Here is a 21,762-nt window from a genome sequence, read left to right as displayed (position 1 = left end):
AATAATGTCATTGTAATTTAAATTAAAACATTAAAAAAAAATTTAAATTTAAATTTACTAATAGTTACTAAACGATATTTGAAATACTTAATTTAAAATATTAAAAAAAATAATAATAAAAGTTCTATTATTTTCTCATCCCGTTCGAAGACAATTTACTTCCGTGATTATACGATCATCTTCTGGTGGTTGTGAATATACCCATTGGCTATTTCTACAATTTAAAACTGCTGTTATTACATTTTGTCCATTAAGAAGCGGTCCACCTTGGTCAATATTAAACTAAATAAAAAAAGTTTTAATTATATAAAAATTTTAAAGTTAATTTAATTTTATTATTTTACTAATTAATACATAAAATTATATGTAAATTTCTCTTTTAAATAAAATTTTTCTAAATAAATGACTTTCTAATTTGAAATTTTTATTGTATTTTAAGAATTATAAATAATACAATTATTATTAGCAGTTATTGTAATAAAATTCAACAAAAAAACATAAAAAAATACATTTTTTCTTTCGAAAAAAGCTTTGAATACTAAACTATTAGGCAAATGCCGTTAGCAAGCGTTGATGGTTAAGTGGTATAATTCTCGCCTGCCACGCGGGAGTCCCGGGTTCGATTCCCGGTCAACGCATCCTTTTGGCCTTCAATTAAAGGTTTTAACAAAAAGAAAGCATTTTTCATTCTAAGTAAACTATTCAACAATTTCATAGCCTACTTTTTACAACCTCATTATTCAAAAAATTAGAATTTTAATTTATAACACTAAAAGCTTTCAGCAATTTGCTAATATATACTTTCAATTTACATACGGTTTAAATATTAATTTTATTTTTCAATAATATATTAATATTATAATGGATAATTATTTTTAAATCAACTTTTTTTTTTGTACTACACTTGCAAATATTTTATTGCAAATCTATTAAAAAACTTCTATCATTTAAAATCGTCTTTGTTTTTTTGTTTTAATTATTAAAACACCATCTTTAAATAGAGCAAATTAATTATTTTGAATCCATTAAAATAAATATCCTTAATTTTTTAATAAATTAAAACTCTAGATACTGGTTTTCAACAATATAAAAGTTTAAAAACAACATTTTTATAACAAAAAAAAAAGTTCAGTATGACAAATTTAAGAAAACTTTATACATAAAGATATTATAATGAAGAATAATTTTTTTGTATTCAAAAAATTTGATAAAATATTTTTGCAAAAATAAAGAATTTTATGTAATTTGATAAATTTGCTCAAATAAAAAATTCGAAAAGTTTTAATAATATAAGTATAACGTTATGAATTAAAAAATACTTAAAAAATACATAATTCTACAGTCTTTATAAGAAATTTTTATTATGATACAAATATTATAGAGCCAAAAAATGTTTAATCTTATTGTAAACTCTGAAGTAAAGTAAATTAAGATAATATAACATTTATATAAAACTTGAAATTTTATATATAAATTAATCTTTTAGAAAAAATTAAAAGTTATTGTATTAATTACAAAAATATGATTTAAAAAAGTAAATTTTAAAGTTTAATTATTATTAATATTGTTATTTTATTTTATTCTAACGTATTAGAATATTATTTTTATATATTTGTACAGGATATTTCCTGTTTTATCTATGTTTAAAAAATTCAGGAAATAAAAAATAATTTTGGTCCCTAACATCGCGTTGATGGTTAAGTGGTATAATTCTCGCCTGCCACGCGGGAGTCCCGGGTTCGATTCCCGGTCAACGCATCTTTTTAAATTATTTTTTCTTGCTATTATCTTACCTGCATGAAAGAAGAAGCTGTTGGGTTATCTGAAGCATCACAAATAGCTGTGATTATATAACAACCTTGTCCATCAAGTTCATAATTCGAGTATGTAGCATCTTCTGTAGTTGCTGAAGTTGATGGTGTAAAAGTTATTTGATTTGGAGTACATGAAGAACAACTTGCGGGAGTTGTTGTTGATGTAGCAGTTGATGAAATAACAACTGTACTTGTTGGACCGTCAATGTTTGGTGAACTTGTAGTTGTTGTAGGATTTACATTATTTCCACTATTAGTTGAAATACATGTATTAATAAAATTGAAAGTTTTAAAGAAGAATATAATATAGAGAAGATGTTTCATTATTAATTTTATAAATAATTAAAATTTTATTTATTTGTTTATTTTATATAAATTTATATCCCGTCTTTTGACCTCTTTTTCAATAAACGTTAACTCAAAAATATTTAAAAGATATACTTTTAACAATTTTTAAATATTATTACATCCTTAATCTGAGAAAATAAATAAAAATTTTCATTGTATAAATTTTTAAATTATAGTTTTATTTATATTTATAAAAATTTAAATAAACAATTAATAATTGTAACACTTTTTTTTTTAACTTTTAGGAAATATCTTTTAAAACGACTAGTTAACATATACTTTGTATCAATGAAAACAATGAAGATTTAAAGGTAAAAGATATTAAAAAAATTTAATTGTTGATAATCTTTTTGTAACATACATTTGATTTATTTTTTTTTAATTAAAAAAATTTAACATCTCACAGTGAAACTTTGGTAGCCTGACATCTTAAAAAAAATTGTCAGTGATTTATCATAGACATATTAATAAATATATATATATATTATTTCTATAAAAATACTATATTTTGTTAATCTTAACAAAATGGTAAAAATTCTTCGTATGGGTAGAATTGGTGCTGCTCACATACCAATAAGTTTCGGGATTTTGTTATCGGCAACATTAGGTATATAATAATATTAATAGGCGTAACATTACGTTATTAATTATTTAAAGGTATTACATATTGCTTATCAGTTTATAATCATGATGTTGATTACTGGCTTCCATATATATCTTCTTCTGGTGACGCTCGTCCAGAATCATGTATTTTTTCTTTTCTTCTCAACATTTCAGCTGTATTGTGTCTTCTTAATTTATACTTAAGGTAAATTTTTTTTTTAATTTGATCACGTGTTATTTTTTTTTTTTGACAGATATATGTTGGTTGCTCAATTAAACAGAGAATTAGATGTTTTTTTAAAAATTATTAATCGTATTGCTTTTACAATGGGAGTTATTGCTGGTGTTTCAATGCTTATAGTGGCAAATTTCCAACAAACAGCTCAATGGACAATACATATAACTGCTGCAGTTATATGTTTCACAAGTGCTGTAATTTATATGTGTATTGATTCTTTTGTTACCATGTACATGTATCCAACATATAATAATAAAAAAATTGCACTTATAAGAATAGGAATTGCTTCAGCTGGTGTGATTTCTTTAATTCTTGCAATTAGCTTTGGTTTTGCAGCATCAATAAAATTTCATTCAGTATATCCAGATGAAGATATTCCTAGACCTTGGAGTAACAGAAAATACTATACTCCTGGTTATGGTCTGCATTGTGTTTCTGCTTTTTTTGAATGGTTATTAGCTTTAATAATAATGTTTTATATTATTTCATTTTCGAGAGATTTCGAATCAATTCATGTTAAGTTGACAGTTGAAGCGCTCGTTAGCCATCTGGATCATGAAGTAATTTGGGCTAGTTCTGATGATCTTACAAGATCTCATTAAATTTTGTCAAGTTTTTTTTTTATACTTTTCTAATATATTTTTTATTATTATGAATATTTTTAATATATTTTAAATTATTTATTTGATAGTGATTTATCTTTGTTTGATAAAAATATTATAAAAAAAAAATTACATCTATAAACTAGTAAAATTAGGCATAAATAGGTCATTTAGTTATTATGATGAATAAAAAATACAGAAGTAAAAATGTTAGTATATATTTCAAAAAATTTACGTATCGAATTTATTAGTGATAAAAATTTAAATATAAAGAAAAAACATAAATATCTTTTTGTTCCCAAAATAAAGTTAAGAAGTTGATACCCAGAATTCCACTTTTACATATCTGAGATGATAAACTTTTTTTCACCTATTATCTTTCTCGAACCTTTTATCAGTTTTTTTTTCATTTGTAAAGTTTTAACAGGTTTAAAAAGATTCATTTTAGTAAGATATTAATGTTAAATCATATATTATTTATTTTTTAAAATACTTAAATATAAATTTATAAATAAATATGTATTAGAATATCTATTACAATGTTATAGAATCTATTTTCTATTATCTTGTCCAATCAGCTAGTTAATATCTTCATTTTAAAAAAGTTATTTACATTTTCTTGAGTGATACTATGTTCATTGAATTTTCTTTTAAAAACAAATTTTTTCAACACTGTTTTTTTAAAAAATTTTAAATAAATATATTATTTAAATTATTTTACATCTTATACTTTTTTTTACTATTATTATCCTTTTTTTTCAATAATCATATTAGACTTTAAGGATAATATTCTTCTTGAAATATTTAGTGAGATGTTTCTTGAAGCATTGTTTTTAAATTTTTGTTTACAAAAAAGTTACTAACATGTTTTAAAAAAATATATAATGTTTATAAAATTGAAAAAAAAAATTAATATCTAAGTATGATAAGACAACAATTATTTTAATAAAGATAGGAATTTGATCTTTTATTTTTCTATAATTAATTAATTATCTTTTGTTATCAATCTTTTTTTTTTTTAATTTTTTGTGTACATTCAATCTAAAAGAAATTTTTTTAATTATAATTTGTTCTGCACATATTATTGTGAAAATTTTGATGAATATTACAAATACAATAAAAATTAATTCTAAATCTTTTTTTTTTTTTATAAAAATTTGCTTATTTATTTGAAAAATAAAAAGTATAAGAATAAAATTTTATATAAAAAAAATAGTTATAAGAAAAAATAATTTATTACAAATACAATTATCTAAAAACTGAATAAATGATAATAATTAATATAAATAATTAAAAAGTTGATATTTAAACCGTGAAAATATTAGAAAAAATGGCCCAACCAAAACTAAATAGTACGAACAATTTTTATTTAAATAAGTTTTTTAAAACATTTATCACTTTAATTTGGTTGAGGAGCCAACGGATAAGTACCGAAAAACCAATATGATTTTTTTTAAATACATCTAAAATTTTATACATTAATAAAAAACATTTATGAGTTTGTAATATTCTACAATTAAACTTATTGGACAAACATATTAATTTATTGTTAAAACAATCAAAGATATTTTTTGTATACTCTGATATCTTTTTAGTACCTTATTCTTGTTAATTCTTCAGGGTAATAGTTTCTATATTTAACAAGATGCAGAAGGTAAATTTATTTATATAATAGTTCCAGTTAATCTTCTTCTATGCAACTCATGGTAATCCTGAATCTTATAAGTGATTTATCTAAAGCTTCCTCAAGTTTATTTCTTATTATACTTTAACATTAAAAACTTGACCCTTTGGAAGCATAATTGCTTTATTAGTATATAAATTTAAGACATTAAACTAAATATTTTATTCATTTTGTTCTCTCAATTTTTTTTAATTCAAATTTAATTCTTGCGCTATCTTACTGGCTATATTTTTGAAGCCAATTGATGTTCCACTCATTCTTTTAAATCTTACACCATTTAAGCTTAGTCTTGGTAATTTACATACCTCCATTTCCCATTGCACTAAAGAATCTGAATTTGGATCTCCATGCATACACAGCAAAAGATAGCGTTCTTTTTGTTCATAACTACACTGATTATGATCAAGAACTTTACGAATTTCTCTAAAAAAAATATATTATTAATTATAATAATAAACGTTTAATATATAAACATACGCCATAATAACATCAGGAGCTAGAGCAGAAGTGGTTTTCATACTCCAAGTAAACCTTAATGATCTAGGTTTAACATCATCATGTTCATTGCTTGTTGAAGAAGCGCCACTACCTGGAGCATTATTTCCAGGAGTATGTGGAGCACTTGTAAATCCCTGTTGTTGAAGTTCTTTAGCAATTATAGCTCCACTGGTAGGTCCAATTGTTCCACTTCTTTGAACTACATTGTCAGTTGTTCCAGATGTTGTAGAAGAAGTTGAGATTTTCGGGGATATTCCAGACATTTTATTTAAAGCTGCTGCTTCAGCAATAGCTTGATTTGCTTCAGAACTTCCACCAACTATTGTTCCTGGTCTTTTCTTTTGAAATGGTTTAGGAAGTTTATCAAAAAACCTTAATCTACTAGTATTTGATGTTGTTATTGAATTTTGAGGAGAAGGATGTTCACTTTCATCAATATCACCGCAATTACTTGGAGTTCCAGAAGTTTTATGTAAATCAGTTTTACCATGGAATGTCTGTCGATTTCTTGTATTTCTTGGAAAAGCAGTTGCTACACCAACTGGAGTACTAGGTGTAATATTTGATGTTCCTATTGCAGATATAGGAGCTCCAGTAGCTGATTTAACCATTTTTGAATCGACAACTTGTTTGTCATTTTCAGTAACAATTAGATTTTTCATCATTGACATCATTGATGGAGGCATAGAAGGAGATTGATGTAACCCGTGTCTTTCACCACCAGAGGCAGGAGTTATATTAGAAGTATATCCTGTTCCTCCCTCTACATTTGAAGAGGTTCTTTTAGAAGATACTTCAGGTGTCTTTTCGGAAGAATTTATTCCACCTATAGAAGTGTCAAAATTTTCATCTTCATCCTCTTTTATAGAAGGTTCTTTTGGTGTATGTGAAACAGAACCACTTTTTTGAAGAGGTATTAAGTTATTTGAATTACTAGTTATTGCCATTTGTGGCTTAACAATTCCAGAGAAAGAATTTTTAGATGCAGTTACTGCTGCAATAGCAGCAGACGTTTGCATTTGTGGTGTTGCAGTAAAAGGAGAAGCACGCGTTGATCCAGATGGCTTAACATCATTAGCACCACTACTTTGAATAGAATGCCTTACCTGTATAGGCCTTCCAGATAACCCAAGATTTGGCAATGGAACCCGTCCTGTAGTTTGCCCTTTCCTTCCAGATATAGCTCCAGTAATTGTATTGACACCTCTAATTCCAGAAGTTCCTTGTATTGGTACAGGATGATTTGAAGTATAAAGTGTTGGAATATGTGCATTGTTAGATATTTGCGTACCAGGTTGATGTGATAATGCGGGTTGTCGACTGGATTGTGCTCCAGACCTTAATGTTACCCCACTGGTAATAGATGAAGCAGGAGTTCTAGCTGATGAAGATCCTGTATGTTTCTCTCCTATTCCATGAACACCTTGATCACCTTGTGAAGACCTCCTACTTCCTTTTGTATTTGCCGCAACTTGAGCTGAGATTGATCTATGATTTGAAGTAAAAGATGATTTTACTTGATTTCCACCAACAGGTAAAGATGAATTTAAAATATCTGTTGAAGATGGAACATTCATACCATTAAGAAGCATGTAACCATTTTCAAGATCATTTTTTCTATCTCTCATAAGAAGATATGTTGCATGTAAATCATCAAACATTTCATTGTCTATGCTTCTATGTATTGCTTCTGGATTACAACCAGCTCTTATAAGTTTATTAATTCTTACATCATCTTTTTGATCTTTAGGTGGTTCTAAATAAGGTACCAATTCATTGTCTTCATATCCTAAATTCATCCACCGGTCTTGCATAATTGCTTCTAATGTTGATCTTCTAACAGGATTTAAAACTAAAAATTTTTTTAAGAGATTCTCACAATCTGTAGACATATAAAAAGGGATTCTATATTTTCCTCTTAATACACGTTCTCTTAATTCTTTAAGATTTTGCCCATCAAATGGTAATGATCCTGAAACTAAAGTATACAATATTACACCCAATGACCAAACATCAACTTCAGGACCATCATATTTTTTACCCTGAAATAATTCTGGTGCTGCATAAGGAGGAGAACCACAAAATGTATCAAGTTTTGCTCCAATTGAAAAAGTATTTGAAAATCCAAAATCGGCAATTTTAATATTCATATCAGCATCTAATAAAAGATTTTCTGCTTTTAAATCACGATGAATTATATTTTTAGAATGAAGATATTGAACAGCACTAACTATTTGTCTAAATTTAGCTCTAGCTTCTTTTTCTTTCATTCTTCCATGTGCCACAAGATAATCAAATACTTCACCACCTGAAGCAAATTCCATGACAAGATATAATGTTGTTTCTGTCTCCATAACTTGATAAAGTTTTACAATATTTGGATGGTCTAATTGTTTCATGATCCTAACTTCTCTATACAATTTTTGGATTGATGTTGAATTCATAGAAGATTTATCAATAATTTTTATTGCAACTTCTTGCCCTGTAGGCATATGTTTAGCTAATTTTACTTTAGCAAAATTTCCTTTTCCAATTGTTTTTAAAAGTTTATACTTACCAATATGAGGATCATCATTTCTTGGTGCATTCCTTCTTGAACTACTACTTCCATGATGTCTTGAGGTAGAAGATACACCTCCTCCTGTTGCTGGTGACTGATGATGTGAAGATGAATGGCCTGATGTTACAGGATAATTATATCTTGATGATAAAATTTTATCACTAGACTGTGGACCATTAGCTGTTGATGTTATTGTTGTTAAAGCAGGAATTGGTACATGACCTTCTCTTGAAGATGTATGACTTACATTAGAGAATGGATTTATCCTCATCATTGGTGGAACTGCAATCTGAGGAGGAACTGAAACTGGAGTATCAGATGGTAAAACTTTCCCTGTATTTGATGGTTTACTTGAACTATTAGGAGTTTTATCAGTTGGTGAGACTTGTGAATTATTTGAAGAAGTATTTATACCATTAGTAGTCGTTGTAGTTGTAGAAGAGGAACAATTTGATGTTGGAGATACATTAGTATTATTAGATTCTGATAATGTTGGTGAAACACCTTTGTTAGATGACGGTGGTGCATCAGATGAAGAAGAACATGAATCAGTACTTTTAGTCTGTTGTTTATAATGTGAATGTGCACTAGAGCCGCTCATCGAGGATGGTGACGGGGCAGGCACAGGAACAGATTGAATTGTAGCCGCCGTAATGATTGTAGAATTATAGAATTTTGACGACACTTGTCAGTCAAAATAAACGAGACTAATATATACTAAAAACAGATGTTTTTCCAATTTCTTTTATTATTTTCTTACTTCAAATTACTAGAAATTTGACCAATTGATCAAATAACCTGTAATTTATTTATATAAATATACCAAGATTAGTTTGTTTTTTTTTTTGAGTTTATAGTTAATTTATAAAAAATTATTTTCTTTTATATATAGTTTATATAATCTTTTTTTTTAAAAAAGAAGACTTCTAAAATCACCAATTCTTAGGTGTGTAGCACATTAATTTAGAAATATCTGTTCATATAAATATATAGGTGCTGACACACTATAGATAAAAAAAAGATCTAAAGTAACAAAAATCAATATTAAAATAATAAAAAAATATACATATATATATAAATATATATAAAAATATTTAGAAAATATAAAATAATGAATATGTTAAAATCAATAATAATAATACATGTCAATACATATTTATCAACAACTAATATTTGATCAAAGTAATAGTAATATAAATTGAGGAATTCAGTATAATTTTACAAAAAATATTAACTTTTCATCCTGTTGACAAAAGAACAGAAAAAAAAAAAATTTTGTCGTTGACAGTTTTAATAAATAGTATTAAATTAAATTGCATCGTTATACGATATTTGATAAAAAAAAAATGAGCGTAGTATTTTAAATAATAAACATAAAATGTTTCAAAAAGAAAAAAAAAAATTCTATTGAATAAAAGTTATATAAATATAAATTTATATAAAATATGTACATAAAAAATTTCTTCAAAAGAATAATTTATAAATAAGAAGTTATATGAAAAAACTAATTAAATTAAAAGAAAAAAAAAATGAAATAAAATCATATCTAAGACTGAAAGAAATCAATGTGATAAATAAAAAAGAAGAAAAACATGTTTAATATGTATAAAATATCAAAGTACGTGCTAAACGTTGAAATTGATTTTTGGGAAAAAAAAATAGTATTTGATTATACTTAATGGTACAAAAATTAAACTGTAGTTAGGTAGTTAGTAGCTGTATAGAAATCAAATATATTTCAATATGTACTTGAAAATAGATTCCTGCAAGTTAATTTAAAATAAATATTGGTTAGTTATGGATGTAGAAGAATAATATATTTCTAGCTAGATAAATAATTTGAAAGTCAATAAAGTTACTCAAAATTAAGAAATTGCCTTTAATAATAAATTACCTTCATCCTCTCCAAAGAAAATATAATATCTCCTGATTTACCAATGAAGGTCATTGTTAAATGGACGGTAGATAATCAAATGAAGGAGTCTTCAACGTTAATATTCAACATTTATAAGTAGTGGTGCGCAAGAACTTTTCTTTTTATCTTTCTCAGTATAGTTGTCTTTCTACTACCATAGTCACTACCTATACCTGATGTCACAATCATCGAGAAACCGATATTTAAAAGATTGAAAATATATTATAGAAATACAAATAATATATAGAAATACATTTATATGTATAACGGACTTGTTAGTGTAATTGATGGTTGGTGTCGACTTATGCTTCAAAAAGTAAACAGTACCAATTATAGATTTTAACTTATTTTCAATTTTAATAACAATAGACATCAAAATTAACTTTACAAGATGAGTGTTTAATGATAAAAGAATAAAATTACTTAATATTATAAAAAATAAACTAACTAAATAAGTATATTCATTAAAAAAAAATTATTTATGCTATTGATAAAGTATATTCTCCTAATAAAATATAAAGTTAAATAGATAAACTATATGACCGTATCAAGATGTAATTGTGTTTTGAGACTCTTATTATTAATATAAACCGACACAACAGGCAAAAAAGGTATTCATCAAACATAAAAATGATGGCCTCGAACAGGTATCTACATCTAAATGATCGTCACATTTTACAGAAGACCTTGTACAATATTATAATTCATTAAAACAACAAAAGTATTAATATGTGGAAAATAAAAATTATTGTTAAAAGAATATAATAATAAATATAAGTATTTCAAAATTTCATATAACTATTTTAACAAATCACTCATCAGTATTATGATCGATCTTGGCAATTAAAAATATAAAAAAAAATGTAAATAATATTGATGTAATAATTTCCTTAATTAATTAATTTTATTTTTTTTAAACTTTTTTTTTACAAAATAAAGAAAATAGATAATAAATATTAATGATAAAAATAAAAATAAACAAAAATTATATATATATATATAATTAATAATAATGCCTTTAATCGATTTGGCATTTGTCACTATCAGGTATGTTAAAATTAATATCTATTATTTAGAACAAAGAGATAATAAGTAATAAAAGATTAAATAAAAATGATAAGTTCCGATTGATGTTGGAGCTTATACCAATTAACGATCATTGATGGAAAGCCACTATTAGAATGGAAAAACCAAATGACCATCCAATGAAGAGAAAAATGAAAAAGCGACAGAATTGGCCTTCAACGTAAACGCGATAATGAAAGTTGCGGCCGTCAGTATATTGTATCGCGTCAATATTATCTCTTAGTTCTATATTCACAATTGTGTGTGAACATATATTAACAAAAGAGAGATATATATATTTATCAATTATAAACTCCACTTAGTGATATAAAATAAAGTATATTATTGTAAAACTACTATACAATGATATATGTTTATAAAAGAAACAAAGTCAGAGAATCATTCCTCAAATTGAAAGCCTTTTGAAGGAACATTTTTAGAGAAATAGTGGCACAAGAATATATAATAAAAGAAAACTCATAACACTATCACCCCTTGTATTTAATATATGGTTGTAAACTAAGAAAAGTTGAGAAAAAGAAAGTAAGATGCAGACACAAAAATATTTTAGATGTTGATGAACACGTCAAAATAAAGGTACCAAGAATATATAATAGCAAGCTTTTACAAATTTAAGAAAATGTCTTTTTAATTTTAGGGGTTATGATTAAATTTATATATATATTTATTTATTTATTATATAAATTATAATAAATTCAACAATAATTAGTTGTATATATAATATGTATTATAAAACTAATCACAATCGAAAAATATTTAAATGTTATAAATCTACTAATAATCTAACTACATTTGTTATATATATATATATATTTAAAGAAAGCACTTTAGCAATAGATAAAATTAATTTTCATTTAAAATAATTTAAAAATTTCTACCTATACATTTTATTTTATAATTTTTGCATTCATAACTAAAAAAATCTAACGATAAAAATTTTTTATATATTTTCTATCCTTATTTAATATTAGAAATGAAAGCATCAAATAATTATTGAAAAACTTTAATTGATATTTTAAAAAACCAAAATAAATAAATAAACTTGTAAATAAATATTTAGAAACAAATGTAAAAATTATTTTTTTTTTATATAATATAATGATTTATAAATTTCAAGAATTAGAAATATTTTAAGATAATTAAATTTTAATGACACTTAAAAATATGATGTTTTAGTGTAGTCAAAAAAAAATGATAGGTGATATAATAAAAATATAAGTGACATTTTTTTTTGTTTCATTAAGCGTACTATATAAAAAATGAATTACAAGCATTTAATTGATACTTGAGACAAAAGATAAAAACACAAATATTTCTATAGTTATATTAGTCATAATATTGAAATTTCAAAAAGTATAAAGACTATAATGTTCTCAAATTTGTATCTATTTAATGAATACAAAGAAATTGTTGCCTTAAAACATAATTATTTATTGTGGAATGTATAATTAACATTATATTATAAAAATAAAATATTATTTTTCAGTAAAAAAGAAATATTTAACTTAATTTTTCTAATAATATAGTTTAATAAATTGAATATTATTAAAATTTATGTTCTTTTCATATTATATAAAAAAGTTAAAAATTTTCATTTGTACTTTATTATTCTTTTTTAAATATTATGGTGAATTTTAACACATATATCGTATAGTTTGATAAAAAAGAAAAAAAAAATGTTTATAATGTTTTAAAGCGCTAAGAAGGATAAATTTTGTATTCTGAAACATTCCTAAAAATGAACACACTCTAATTTTAGAGTATATATAAAAACATCAAAAAATTCTTTAAAGTCAAAAACAAGTTTAAATGATAAAGTAGTACACACAAAGATAATATATAGATTGTAGACAATTTTTATAAAATACAAAATATGCTGCTTATAAAGAACGATTAAAAAAATAGAGGAAAAATGGCTAATGATAACAAATGGTTGTCTAACAACAATGATAAGTCTAAAATTTTTCATGTACAAAGAATGATGATAGACAAAATAGAATAATTATTAAATTATAACAGAATATTCTTAAAAATTCAATAAAAAAATTTTATACAAAAATAAGTAATAATTTTAATTATGTACTATAATATTATATTTTAATATAATAATTTTTTCTTTGTTTTCAGAATTATTAAATATTCATCTTTTATATATATATATATATATATACATATATTTATTTCTAAAATGAATAATTTTAATGAAAAATAACTAATTACTTAAAAAAAAAAGTAGTATTATAATTTAAAGAATCAGTATAAAGGTAGGTTGATGTTGTATTATATAAAAAAAAATACAAAAGTAGTTATAAATTTCATTGAAATAGTAGATGTAGAGAATATGAAATGACAGAATCACATATACATATTGACAGTTTGTTTAAAGAATAACTTTCAATTTTTTATATTAGTTATAGAAAAAAAAAACGATAATGCATATATATAAATTTTCTTTAGTGATAAGATCAATTAACATTTAATAATTACTATTTCTTTTCAATTTGATATAGTTAAATATAAAATCAAAAATAATATAATTTAAAAAAAAAATTTCAGAAAATATAAATTGATAAATATTACATTTCTTAATTTAAATTTTCTATACATTATTCAATTCAATACAATATAAAATTGAAGCAGATTTTACATAATGTTATTATATCTTCCATAAATGATAAAACATTTTTTTTTTCGACCATATATGTCGGGAATTTCATCATCTATCATATGACAATACATCTATTTAAAAAAAAAAACTTCCGCGACATATATAATTTGAAAAAAAAAATTACTACTATATTACAATTATTATACAAAATATAAAATTATTTTTATGTTAAGAAAAAAAAATTACATCAAAAAAGTTATTATATATCTTTAAAATTTGTACTTTTGAAAAATAAACAATAATAATAAATTATAAAAAGTCATCTTTTAAAAAATTAAATCTTATTTGATAGCATAATATTTTTAATGTAAATATAATTTAAAATAAATAGCTAAAAAAAATATTTTTAAAAACAAAAATATTAATATTTATTTATTGAATAGACAAGATCATATATTTATATATATAAATATTTAAAAGAATTGTTTGAAAATAATTTTCCATTAATAGTGACAAAGTTTGGTGTAGTAAAATATATATTTATTTAAATAACATATCTATTAATAGTTAAACTAAACTAAGATTAAGATATGTTATTGATAAAATAAAATTCAATTTTATTATTAGGTAAAAAGTTGCATAATATTTATGATTAAAAATATATTATCAACAATTTTAAAAATTTTTAATTTATTTCTAGATATTTTACTACATTTTTATATATATAGAAATATAGAGTACTTTCATAATTTATAAAAGTATTTTCAATGATTTATATGATAAATACTAGTACATAAATATATTTTTATGTTATCACTATTTATAAATTTAAACATTATTTAATTAATTAAGGTTTAAAATTAATTAATGTGTTTAAATTGCAATATGTGTATATAATTTTAAATTTAATAAAATGGCAAACTGTATAATAATTTTTAATAAAGGGTCAAAGTATCATTTCTACTTTTTAATCTCAATGAAATGTATACACATAAAAATTTACATTTTAAAATTATATATTTATATAAAAAAAAAAAAACTTTATTTAAATGCTTAATAAATGTAATAAAAAATCTAAAAAAGTAAATGTTGTATTTTTAAAAAAAAATTTTTAGGAATAGCATGCAATGTTTGTTTTTAATAGTTTAATGAATGGAATATTTTAAAATATAAAAATAGTCAAAAGGCAAAGAAATAAATTTATAGTTTAGATAAAATATCACAAATTGAGTAATTTCCCAATATTTTAAAAAAAAAAAGAAAAGTTATTTGCAATGACATAACAAGAAGAAAAGATTTTTAGAAATATTTTATATTTGGTAGTTTATTTGAATGCATTTTTAAAGCTTTTTATCAGTATATATATAGTTTTGTTAGTACTAGTACAATATATATATATACTATACTGGTCAATTACACAAAGAGATAAAGAGAAAATGTAGTAACTGCAAGTACAAATAATGATGCTTAAAAACACGTTTATTTACTTATCAAGATAATGTTAGTTGATCTAAGTAAGTGATTCAATTTAATGAATATACCAAAATCTACTGTTTCTCATCATACTGTCCACCTTAATTTTATGTACCACATATTTAGAGTTAATATAATACATCATTTCTAGTTATATTATTTCATCATAAAATTATATCTAAAATTTATTTATTTTAACACTGTTAAATATAGGAAAAACCAATATTTTTAAGTAACAAATTATTTAAATAACCTTATTGTTAAGAAAATTCTTACAATTAAAAATAATTTTTAAAGATTTGTTTGTCAAAATTTTACCAAATGTTTAAATAAATTATTTTAAATACAAAAAAAAAAACAAAATATATTAAAAACATTTAAAAAGTATTAAAATGTTTCGTTAAATTAAATGATTAAGGAAAATTTTTGTATTTCTTTATGATAAAAATATTTTCATATATATAAATTTCATAATCAATTTTATAAATATGGCTTTTTTTTTATTAAAACTTTATGGTCATTTCAAATAAATATATAATAATTAAATTATAAATTTTTTTTATTAAATTTAATATAAAAGACTTAAAAAAAATAACTGTTTAACATTTTAATTTTAAATTTTAATAATTATTATTTTCTGTTTATAAATAAATTTATATGTATATACTTTATAATCTATTTAATTAAAACTATAATAGTGGAAAAAAGTAATTTTAAATAGTATTAAACTTTTTCCAAGAAATTACCAATTGGAATTTTTTCTTCTATTAACAAATATAGTTTTTGAGGCAATTTTAGATACTGTTAATTTGATAACATTCTTTGGTTTACATCGTTTTAATAATGGTATAGTTAATATTGAGTTGAATACTTTTTTTCTTATATTTTTATTGAGAATCAACAATGCATATGGACTTGTAAGGCATACTAAATGCATAATATATGGTCTTATAGCATATAACATCATAAGTATACTTTGATCATATCCTCCAATTTTTGGATTAATAAAAATTACTACTCTACTTGTTAAAAATATAAATTGATTAAATGACATAATAAAAACATATAATACCATTCGTTTTTGCGATTTTGTTTTATTATTATTATTTGTATTAGATATATTAACTACACTCTTTTTTAATTTTTTAATTTTTATTAATGAAAAAAGATTAGTTAACATTGCAGGAATAGTAAAAAATGCTGCTAATATTGATACAACAAAAAACATAGGTTGATTAAATGATATTAATACATCAAAACCAATGAATCCTATTTCTTGATTATCACTATAAGACATAATTAAATAATCAAGTTTAAAAGGATGTTTGCTAACTTCAAATTGAAGTAAAACAAAACAACCAACTAAAACTCCAATACCATTAAAAATCCAAAAATATTTTTCAATTATCTTTAATAATAATAAAATATAATTAAATATTTTTAACTTACTAAATATCCTTTAACAGGGTAATGTATTGTTATCCATCTAACAAATGATATAAATGCTGTATAATATAATTGAATAATTAACATATATTCTTTTAAATTTACTACAATCATAAAAAACCAAATAGGTGGTTGTATTTTTAATAACCATCTTACTGTTGGTGGAAAAAATTTTCGAAGTATAAAAATAAATTCAAGTATATGACAAATAATATCAATAAATCCTTCAATAATTGTAGCTTTATAAAAAACACTTTTTAATTCTTCTGATACTTTCCAACTTTTTATTATTTGATATAAAATAAATAGATATAGGGGATAACTTATTATAATAATTAATGAATGAATAATCATTTCTGTTGTTGTAGCATATGGATATATGAATGGCAAATAATAACCAATTTTATAAATAAAATATTCGGAATGATTTAACATTATACATATATATATATATTTATATATATAAATAAATATATATATTTATAATTATTAAAATATTTTAAACAATTTATTTTCAAGTATAATAAAAATTTATTTTTCCGTATACTTGCAGGTAAAAATTGTTAACTTATTTTTTTTTTTAGTATCCAATAAGGTATTTGACTAGTATCAAATTAAATTTTTTAATATATATTTTCAAAAATAATTAATTACCAGTCATTACAGTTAGAAGGTGAATATAAAATTATAATTATTTTAATAATTTTATTTATTTATAAAATATAACAATATTATACTATTAATTTATACACACCAAAAAATATTAATAATTAATATATTATTAATTTATATATGCTTTGCTTCCTGAATAATGAAGATAAACTAAGGATTCATTTATAAATATTTGTTTAGTACATTTTTTTGTTGATATTTTTTTTGATAATGAATTCATTTTTCCTATAACATTTACAATATTTAATAAATAGTGTAGTGTAAGCATCATTTCTCCTGGAAGATAATGATATGATATAGGATAATCCGACATATGACGTATACCATGTTTAGAACGCCCTTCACTTAATCTATATAATGTTTTGTCAAATTTATGATTATATGTTGATGCAAGATTCATTAACGGATTAGATGGATTAAATCTTGGACGATTTAAAAAATCAATTCCATCATTAACATTTACACCAACATTTGTAAGACAATATGCAAGTTCAAAATCACCAGCACCATTTCCTTTTTGATTACATTTTTTTGGATTATTTAAAGAATATCTTATTAATCGTTTAAATGATTCTCTACTTAAAACATCACCACCACCACCATGAACATACTGTACAACTCTACCATCTCCATGACGCCATCTAACTTTGTATCCATGATGATATGGAAGACTAGTATTTTTTGTGATCAATAAAAATCTTAAATTAGTCATTGATATATATGTATCATCATCAGCAATCAAGAACCAATCATATGGTTTTCTATAATAATTATTAAAAACATATTTTAATCCAAATTTTATTTTTCCCCATAAATTATTTCTTCCTTCTTTCATTTTTAATGCAATTGAAGGTAATGTTTTATCATAAACAGATGAAATATACATATATGAGTTACATCCTTTTATCCATGTTCTTTTTTGATATGAAACACGAGATTTTCTATATTGTGGACCAGTTAATATTAAACAAAAAATTGAAACATTTTTATATAGAATATTTTCAACATTTGTGAAAACTTAAAATATTTAATTAAGTTAACAAAAATAAATCAATGATTCACCTTCTGTATGTGTATTGTTAATACTTCTATTAATATTTAGACGACAATATCCCAAGACAATAAACGTAAATAAAATAAAAATATAGTAAAAATAATCTTTAATTATTAACATTAAAAAATAAGTTAAATTAAATTTTTTTTTTAATATTTATTTTTTCTAATATATAAATTATATTCATTTTTCAAAACAATTTTTCTTATAAAACAAGAAATTTTATTGTTAGTAAAAAATATGGCATTTAAAAAAGAAAACATGATTTATTTTATTAAAAATATAAAGAAATTGAATATAGTAATTAACCAAATAGGAAGTAATTTTTATTGTCATTCATTTACATGAAAAACTCGTATTGAAGAAATAATAATATTGTTTTAAAGAATTTTTAAATTTTTTGTTTCACTAACGTTTATGTTTATAAACTTTGAATTATAAAATAAAAATATTTTTATTAGTAAAATTGAAAGAATTGAAAGACTGGTAATGTTTTGAAAAATATTGTTAAAATTTATTTATCTTGATTCACCTATTTGTTAAAAATTTTTAAATGTTCTTTAATAGAAATAAAAGTGTACAATTTTATAAAACTTTTAAAAAATTTCAAAAATAATAAATATGTTTTTAACATTTATGAAATTAAAAGGTTAACAAAAGTTAGACAAATTTAGTTAAGATTCAAATTAATATTTTTGAATAATTATATTTTGTTTTAAATAGTTAATATCAATAGTATTTTTAAAAAAAGTACAAAAATTTTATAAAATTTTTATTTATTAGAATTTTAGTAATAATTAATAAAGTATTATTAAACCTTTCTATTAACATTCATTAATTGACTTGTTATTGTTTTGTCTGTTAAATTATCATTCATCATTTCTTCATTAAGACAATCATAAAGATTTTCTCTAATATGATCTCTTAGAAGTTTTTTAATTACCAAGAAATTCACTGGATCAATTTTTGAAAATTGTTTTATTTTGTTTTTAGCAACATTATGAAAATGATTATTCAAAACAACAGAATTAATTAGTCCTAAATCTTTTGCTTCCATTGCATTAATAGTTTTTCCCCTTGTCAAAAAATCACATGAAACCTTCTTACCAACAAGATGTGGAAAAGTGTATGTACTACAACCTCCTGGAAAACATTTATTTTCTACAGATAATGTTTTAAAATTAGCATTACTTGAAGCTAACAAATAGTCAAATAATGGTAATACCTCAGCCATAATACCAATTGCTGGTCCATTTATTAATCCAATTAATGGTTTATCATGATCTATCAAAGCAAGTAAAAATTTTTTATAAATTTTCAAATGTTTATCAATATCAAAAGATTGTAAATTATTAAAATTATTACCATTTGAAAAAAATTTACCTTCACCTGTAAGAACGGTAAGTGATGTAGTTCTATCTTCTAATGAATAATTTAAAGCTTCTGTTAATCCTTCATACATTTCAATTGTTAAAGCATTTTTATTTTTTTGATCATCCAATGTAATAACAAAAGCTTTTGATTGCCTACTAATCTTAATATTTGGCAATTTAATCTTGAAATCAAGTGAATCATTATTCATCAATTCCGATCTAGATTTTAAAATTTCATACTCATAGATATCATTTATTGTAGTATGTGCTTGTAGTTTGCAATAATCAGCAAGCCAATTTTGCAACTGTAAGGAATTTTTTAAAGAAAATGTTTGAAGTTTATTAGCTGATGATACATTTTGCTTATTGTATACTAAATTATTTTTTAAACAAAGAAAATTTGATCTAAAAAATGATTTTTTAAAAAACATTTAATAAATATTTTTTTTTACTTATATTATTTAAACTTATTATTTTATAAGAAATAAATTAAATTTGCATAGCTATCTATGAACAAACAAAAAAATTCATCGTTTTGTATACCAATATTCAAAAAAAATGTTAAATTATTAAAAAAAAAGAATTATATTCTAATTTTTTACTCATTCAGAAATATTTTCATACAATAAGATTTTGTATATGTTATCATAACCTATTTAAAATCTGTTATGTAATTTTATTATTTTATAATATATATAACGTCAAAAAATAAGAATCAAATTAAACAACGAAAAGAAGCAATTATTTTTATAGAAACTTGCGTCTATATTAGATAATTCTTAAATTTTTATCAGTAAATATATATTAAATAAAACATGTAAGAATAAGTATAAAATATTATGTATTTTATTATATTTATAAAAAAATATTCACTCTAAACAAGCTTTTATAGATAAATCAAATAAAATCAATCGCATCGAAATATGATAAGTTTTAGCGAAAATAATGAAAAGTCAGAAGTGATGAACATTTAGAAAACATTTCGGGCTTCTATTATATCTCGTTTCATGTACAATATAAAAAAAGCGGATTTCTGAATCCATTTATTAAAAAGTTATAACACAAGATTTATGTTTAAACCGCTTCTATATATTCAACCACTATTGAGATCTAAAAAATGATGACAATAAATTAAGCGCGCAAAAATACAAGGTAATGTATCTCAAGAACGGTTGAAATTTTAAAAATATTTTCAACGTAGACTATAGCTCAAATGTCTTAAGAAGTCCAGCGCATCAAATTCCATGTTTCTAGGAGCTCATTTACTTGAGTTATGAGTTTCAGACTTGAAACTTTTTCCAGATACATTTTCAACTATATCTTGAATTCAAGAAGAGGTACAAAGATGAGACTACGTTTAATCGACTTCTCACAAAAAAATGATCTAGAATAGTTTGTTTAGTTTTCATATTTTCAACTTAATCATGAAAGTCGGATTTTTTAAAAAAATATTCCTCACTTTCGCTTCCAACTTTGACTCGTCACAACTCTTCAAGTTTTGCTTCTGATATAGTCTTGATTATATTCAAAATTTATATTTTTTCAAGGGCTATCAGATGAGTTTAATTTCATTGTAAAATTCCAAAAAAAAGTTTTTTTTTAGTACTCATGCTGAAGGTCAAGTTCGAGATACATGGACGAATTATGGATCTTGGTAAATTTTAGAGATATTTTTATAGGAACGCCTTTATCTAGACCAAATTTTCATGGGAAATTCAATTAAACAAGTCCCATTATAATCTGAAAATTTTAAGGTGAGTTATTGAAATGTTGTGGACAATGAATATT

At 22.5% G+C, this 21,762-nt stretch overlaps 6 protein-coding genes across 6 annotated transcripts; 1 reads left to right on the top strand and 5 right to left on the bottom strand.

The window, feature by feature from the left end:
- Window positions 1-135: 135 nt before the first annotated feature.
- Window positions 136-2,138, bottom strand: SRAE_2000388800 (C6 domain-containing protein; the record flags this gene model as incomplete). The annotated part of the gene is made up of 2 exons (XM_024655135.1): window positions 136-282; window positions 1,794-2,138. The coding sequence occupies 2 exons, from the start codon at window positions 2,136-2,138 to the stop codon at window positions 136-138; spliced, it is 492 nt and encodes a 163-aa protein (XP_024508438.1).
- Window positions 2,139-2,687: 549 nt separating this feature from the next.
- On the top strand, window positions 2,688-3,605 carry SRAE_2000388700 (Frag1/DRAM/Sfk1 family-containing protein; the record flags this gene model as incomplete). The annotated part of the gene is made up of 3 exons (XM_024655134.1): window positions 2,688-2,769; window positions 2,820-2,970; window positions 3,020-3,605. The coding sequence occupies 3 exons, from the start codon at window positions 2,688-2,690 to the stop codon at window positions 3,603-3,605; spliced, it is 819 nt and encodes a 272-aa protein (XP_024508437.1).
- Window positions 3,606-5,477: 1,872 nt separating this feature from the next.
- On the bottom strand, window positions 5,478-8,948 carry SRAE_2000388600 (MAP/microtubule affinity-regulating kinase 3; the record flags this gene model as incomplete). The annotated part of the gene is made up of 2 exons (XM_024655133.1): window positions 5,478-5,712; window positions 5,767-8,948. The coding sequence occupies 2 exons, from the start codon at window positions 8,946-8,948 to the stop codon at window positions 5,478-5,480; spliced, it is 3,417 nt and encodes a 1,138-aa protein (XP_024508436.1).
- A 106-nt stretch (window positions 8,949-9,054) lies between these two features.
- Window positions 9,055-16,962, bottom strand: SRAE_2000388500 (7TM GPCR, serpentine receptor class g (Srg) family-containing protein; the record flags this gene model as incomplete). Its single annotated transcript, XM_024655132.1, has 4 exons — window positions 9,055-9,064; window positions 9,108-9,116; window positions 16,176-16,837; window positions 16,879-16,962. 4 exons carry the CDS (start codon window positions 16,960-16,962, stop codon window positions 9,055-9,057), a joined length of 765 nt encoding a protein of 254 aa, XP_024508435.1.
- Window positions 16,963-17,656: 694 nt separating this feature from the next.
- On the bottom strand, window positions 17,657-18,721 carry SRAE_2000388400 (Glycoprotein-N-acetylgalactosamine 3-beta-galactosyltransferase 1; the record flags this gene model as incomplete). Its single annotated transcript, XM_024655131.1, has 2 exons — window positions 17,657-18,564; window positions 18,610-18,721. 2 exons carry the CDS (start codon window positions 18,719-18,721, stop codon window positions 17,657-17,659), a joined length of 1,020 nt encoding a protein of 339 aa, XP_024508434.1.
- A 691-nt stretch (window positions 18,722-19,412) lies between these two features.
- SRAE_2000388300 (Enoyl-CoA delta isomerase 2, mitochondrial) lies at window positions 19,413-20,623 on the bottom strand (the record flags this gene model as incomplete). Its single annotated transcript, XM_024655130.1, has 3 exons — window positions 19,413-19,885; window positions 19,985-20,347; window positions 20,599-20,623. 3 exons carry the CDS (start codon window positions 20,621-20,623, stop codon window positions 19,413-19,415), a joined length of 861 nt encoding a protein of 286 aa, XP_024508433.1.
- Window positions 20,624-21,762: the final 1,139 nt, after the last annotated feature.

This window comes from Strongyloides ratti, assembly GCF_001040885.1.
Source record: "Strongyloides ratti genome assembly S_ratti_ED321, chromosome : 2".
Taxonomy (NCBI): domain Eukaryota; kingdom Metazoa; phylum Nematoda; class Chromadorea; order Rhabditida; family Strongyloididae; genus Strongyloides; species Strongyloides ratti.
This window is presented reverse-complemented; position numbering and strand designations above follow the sequence as displayed.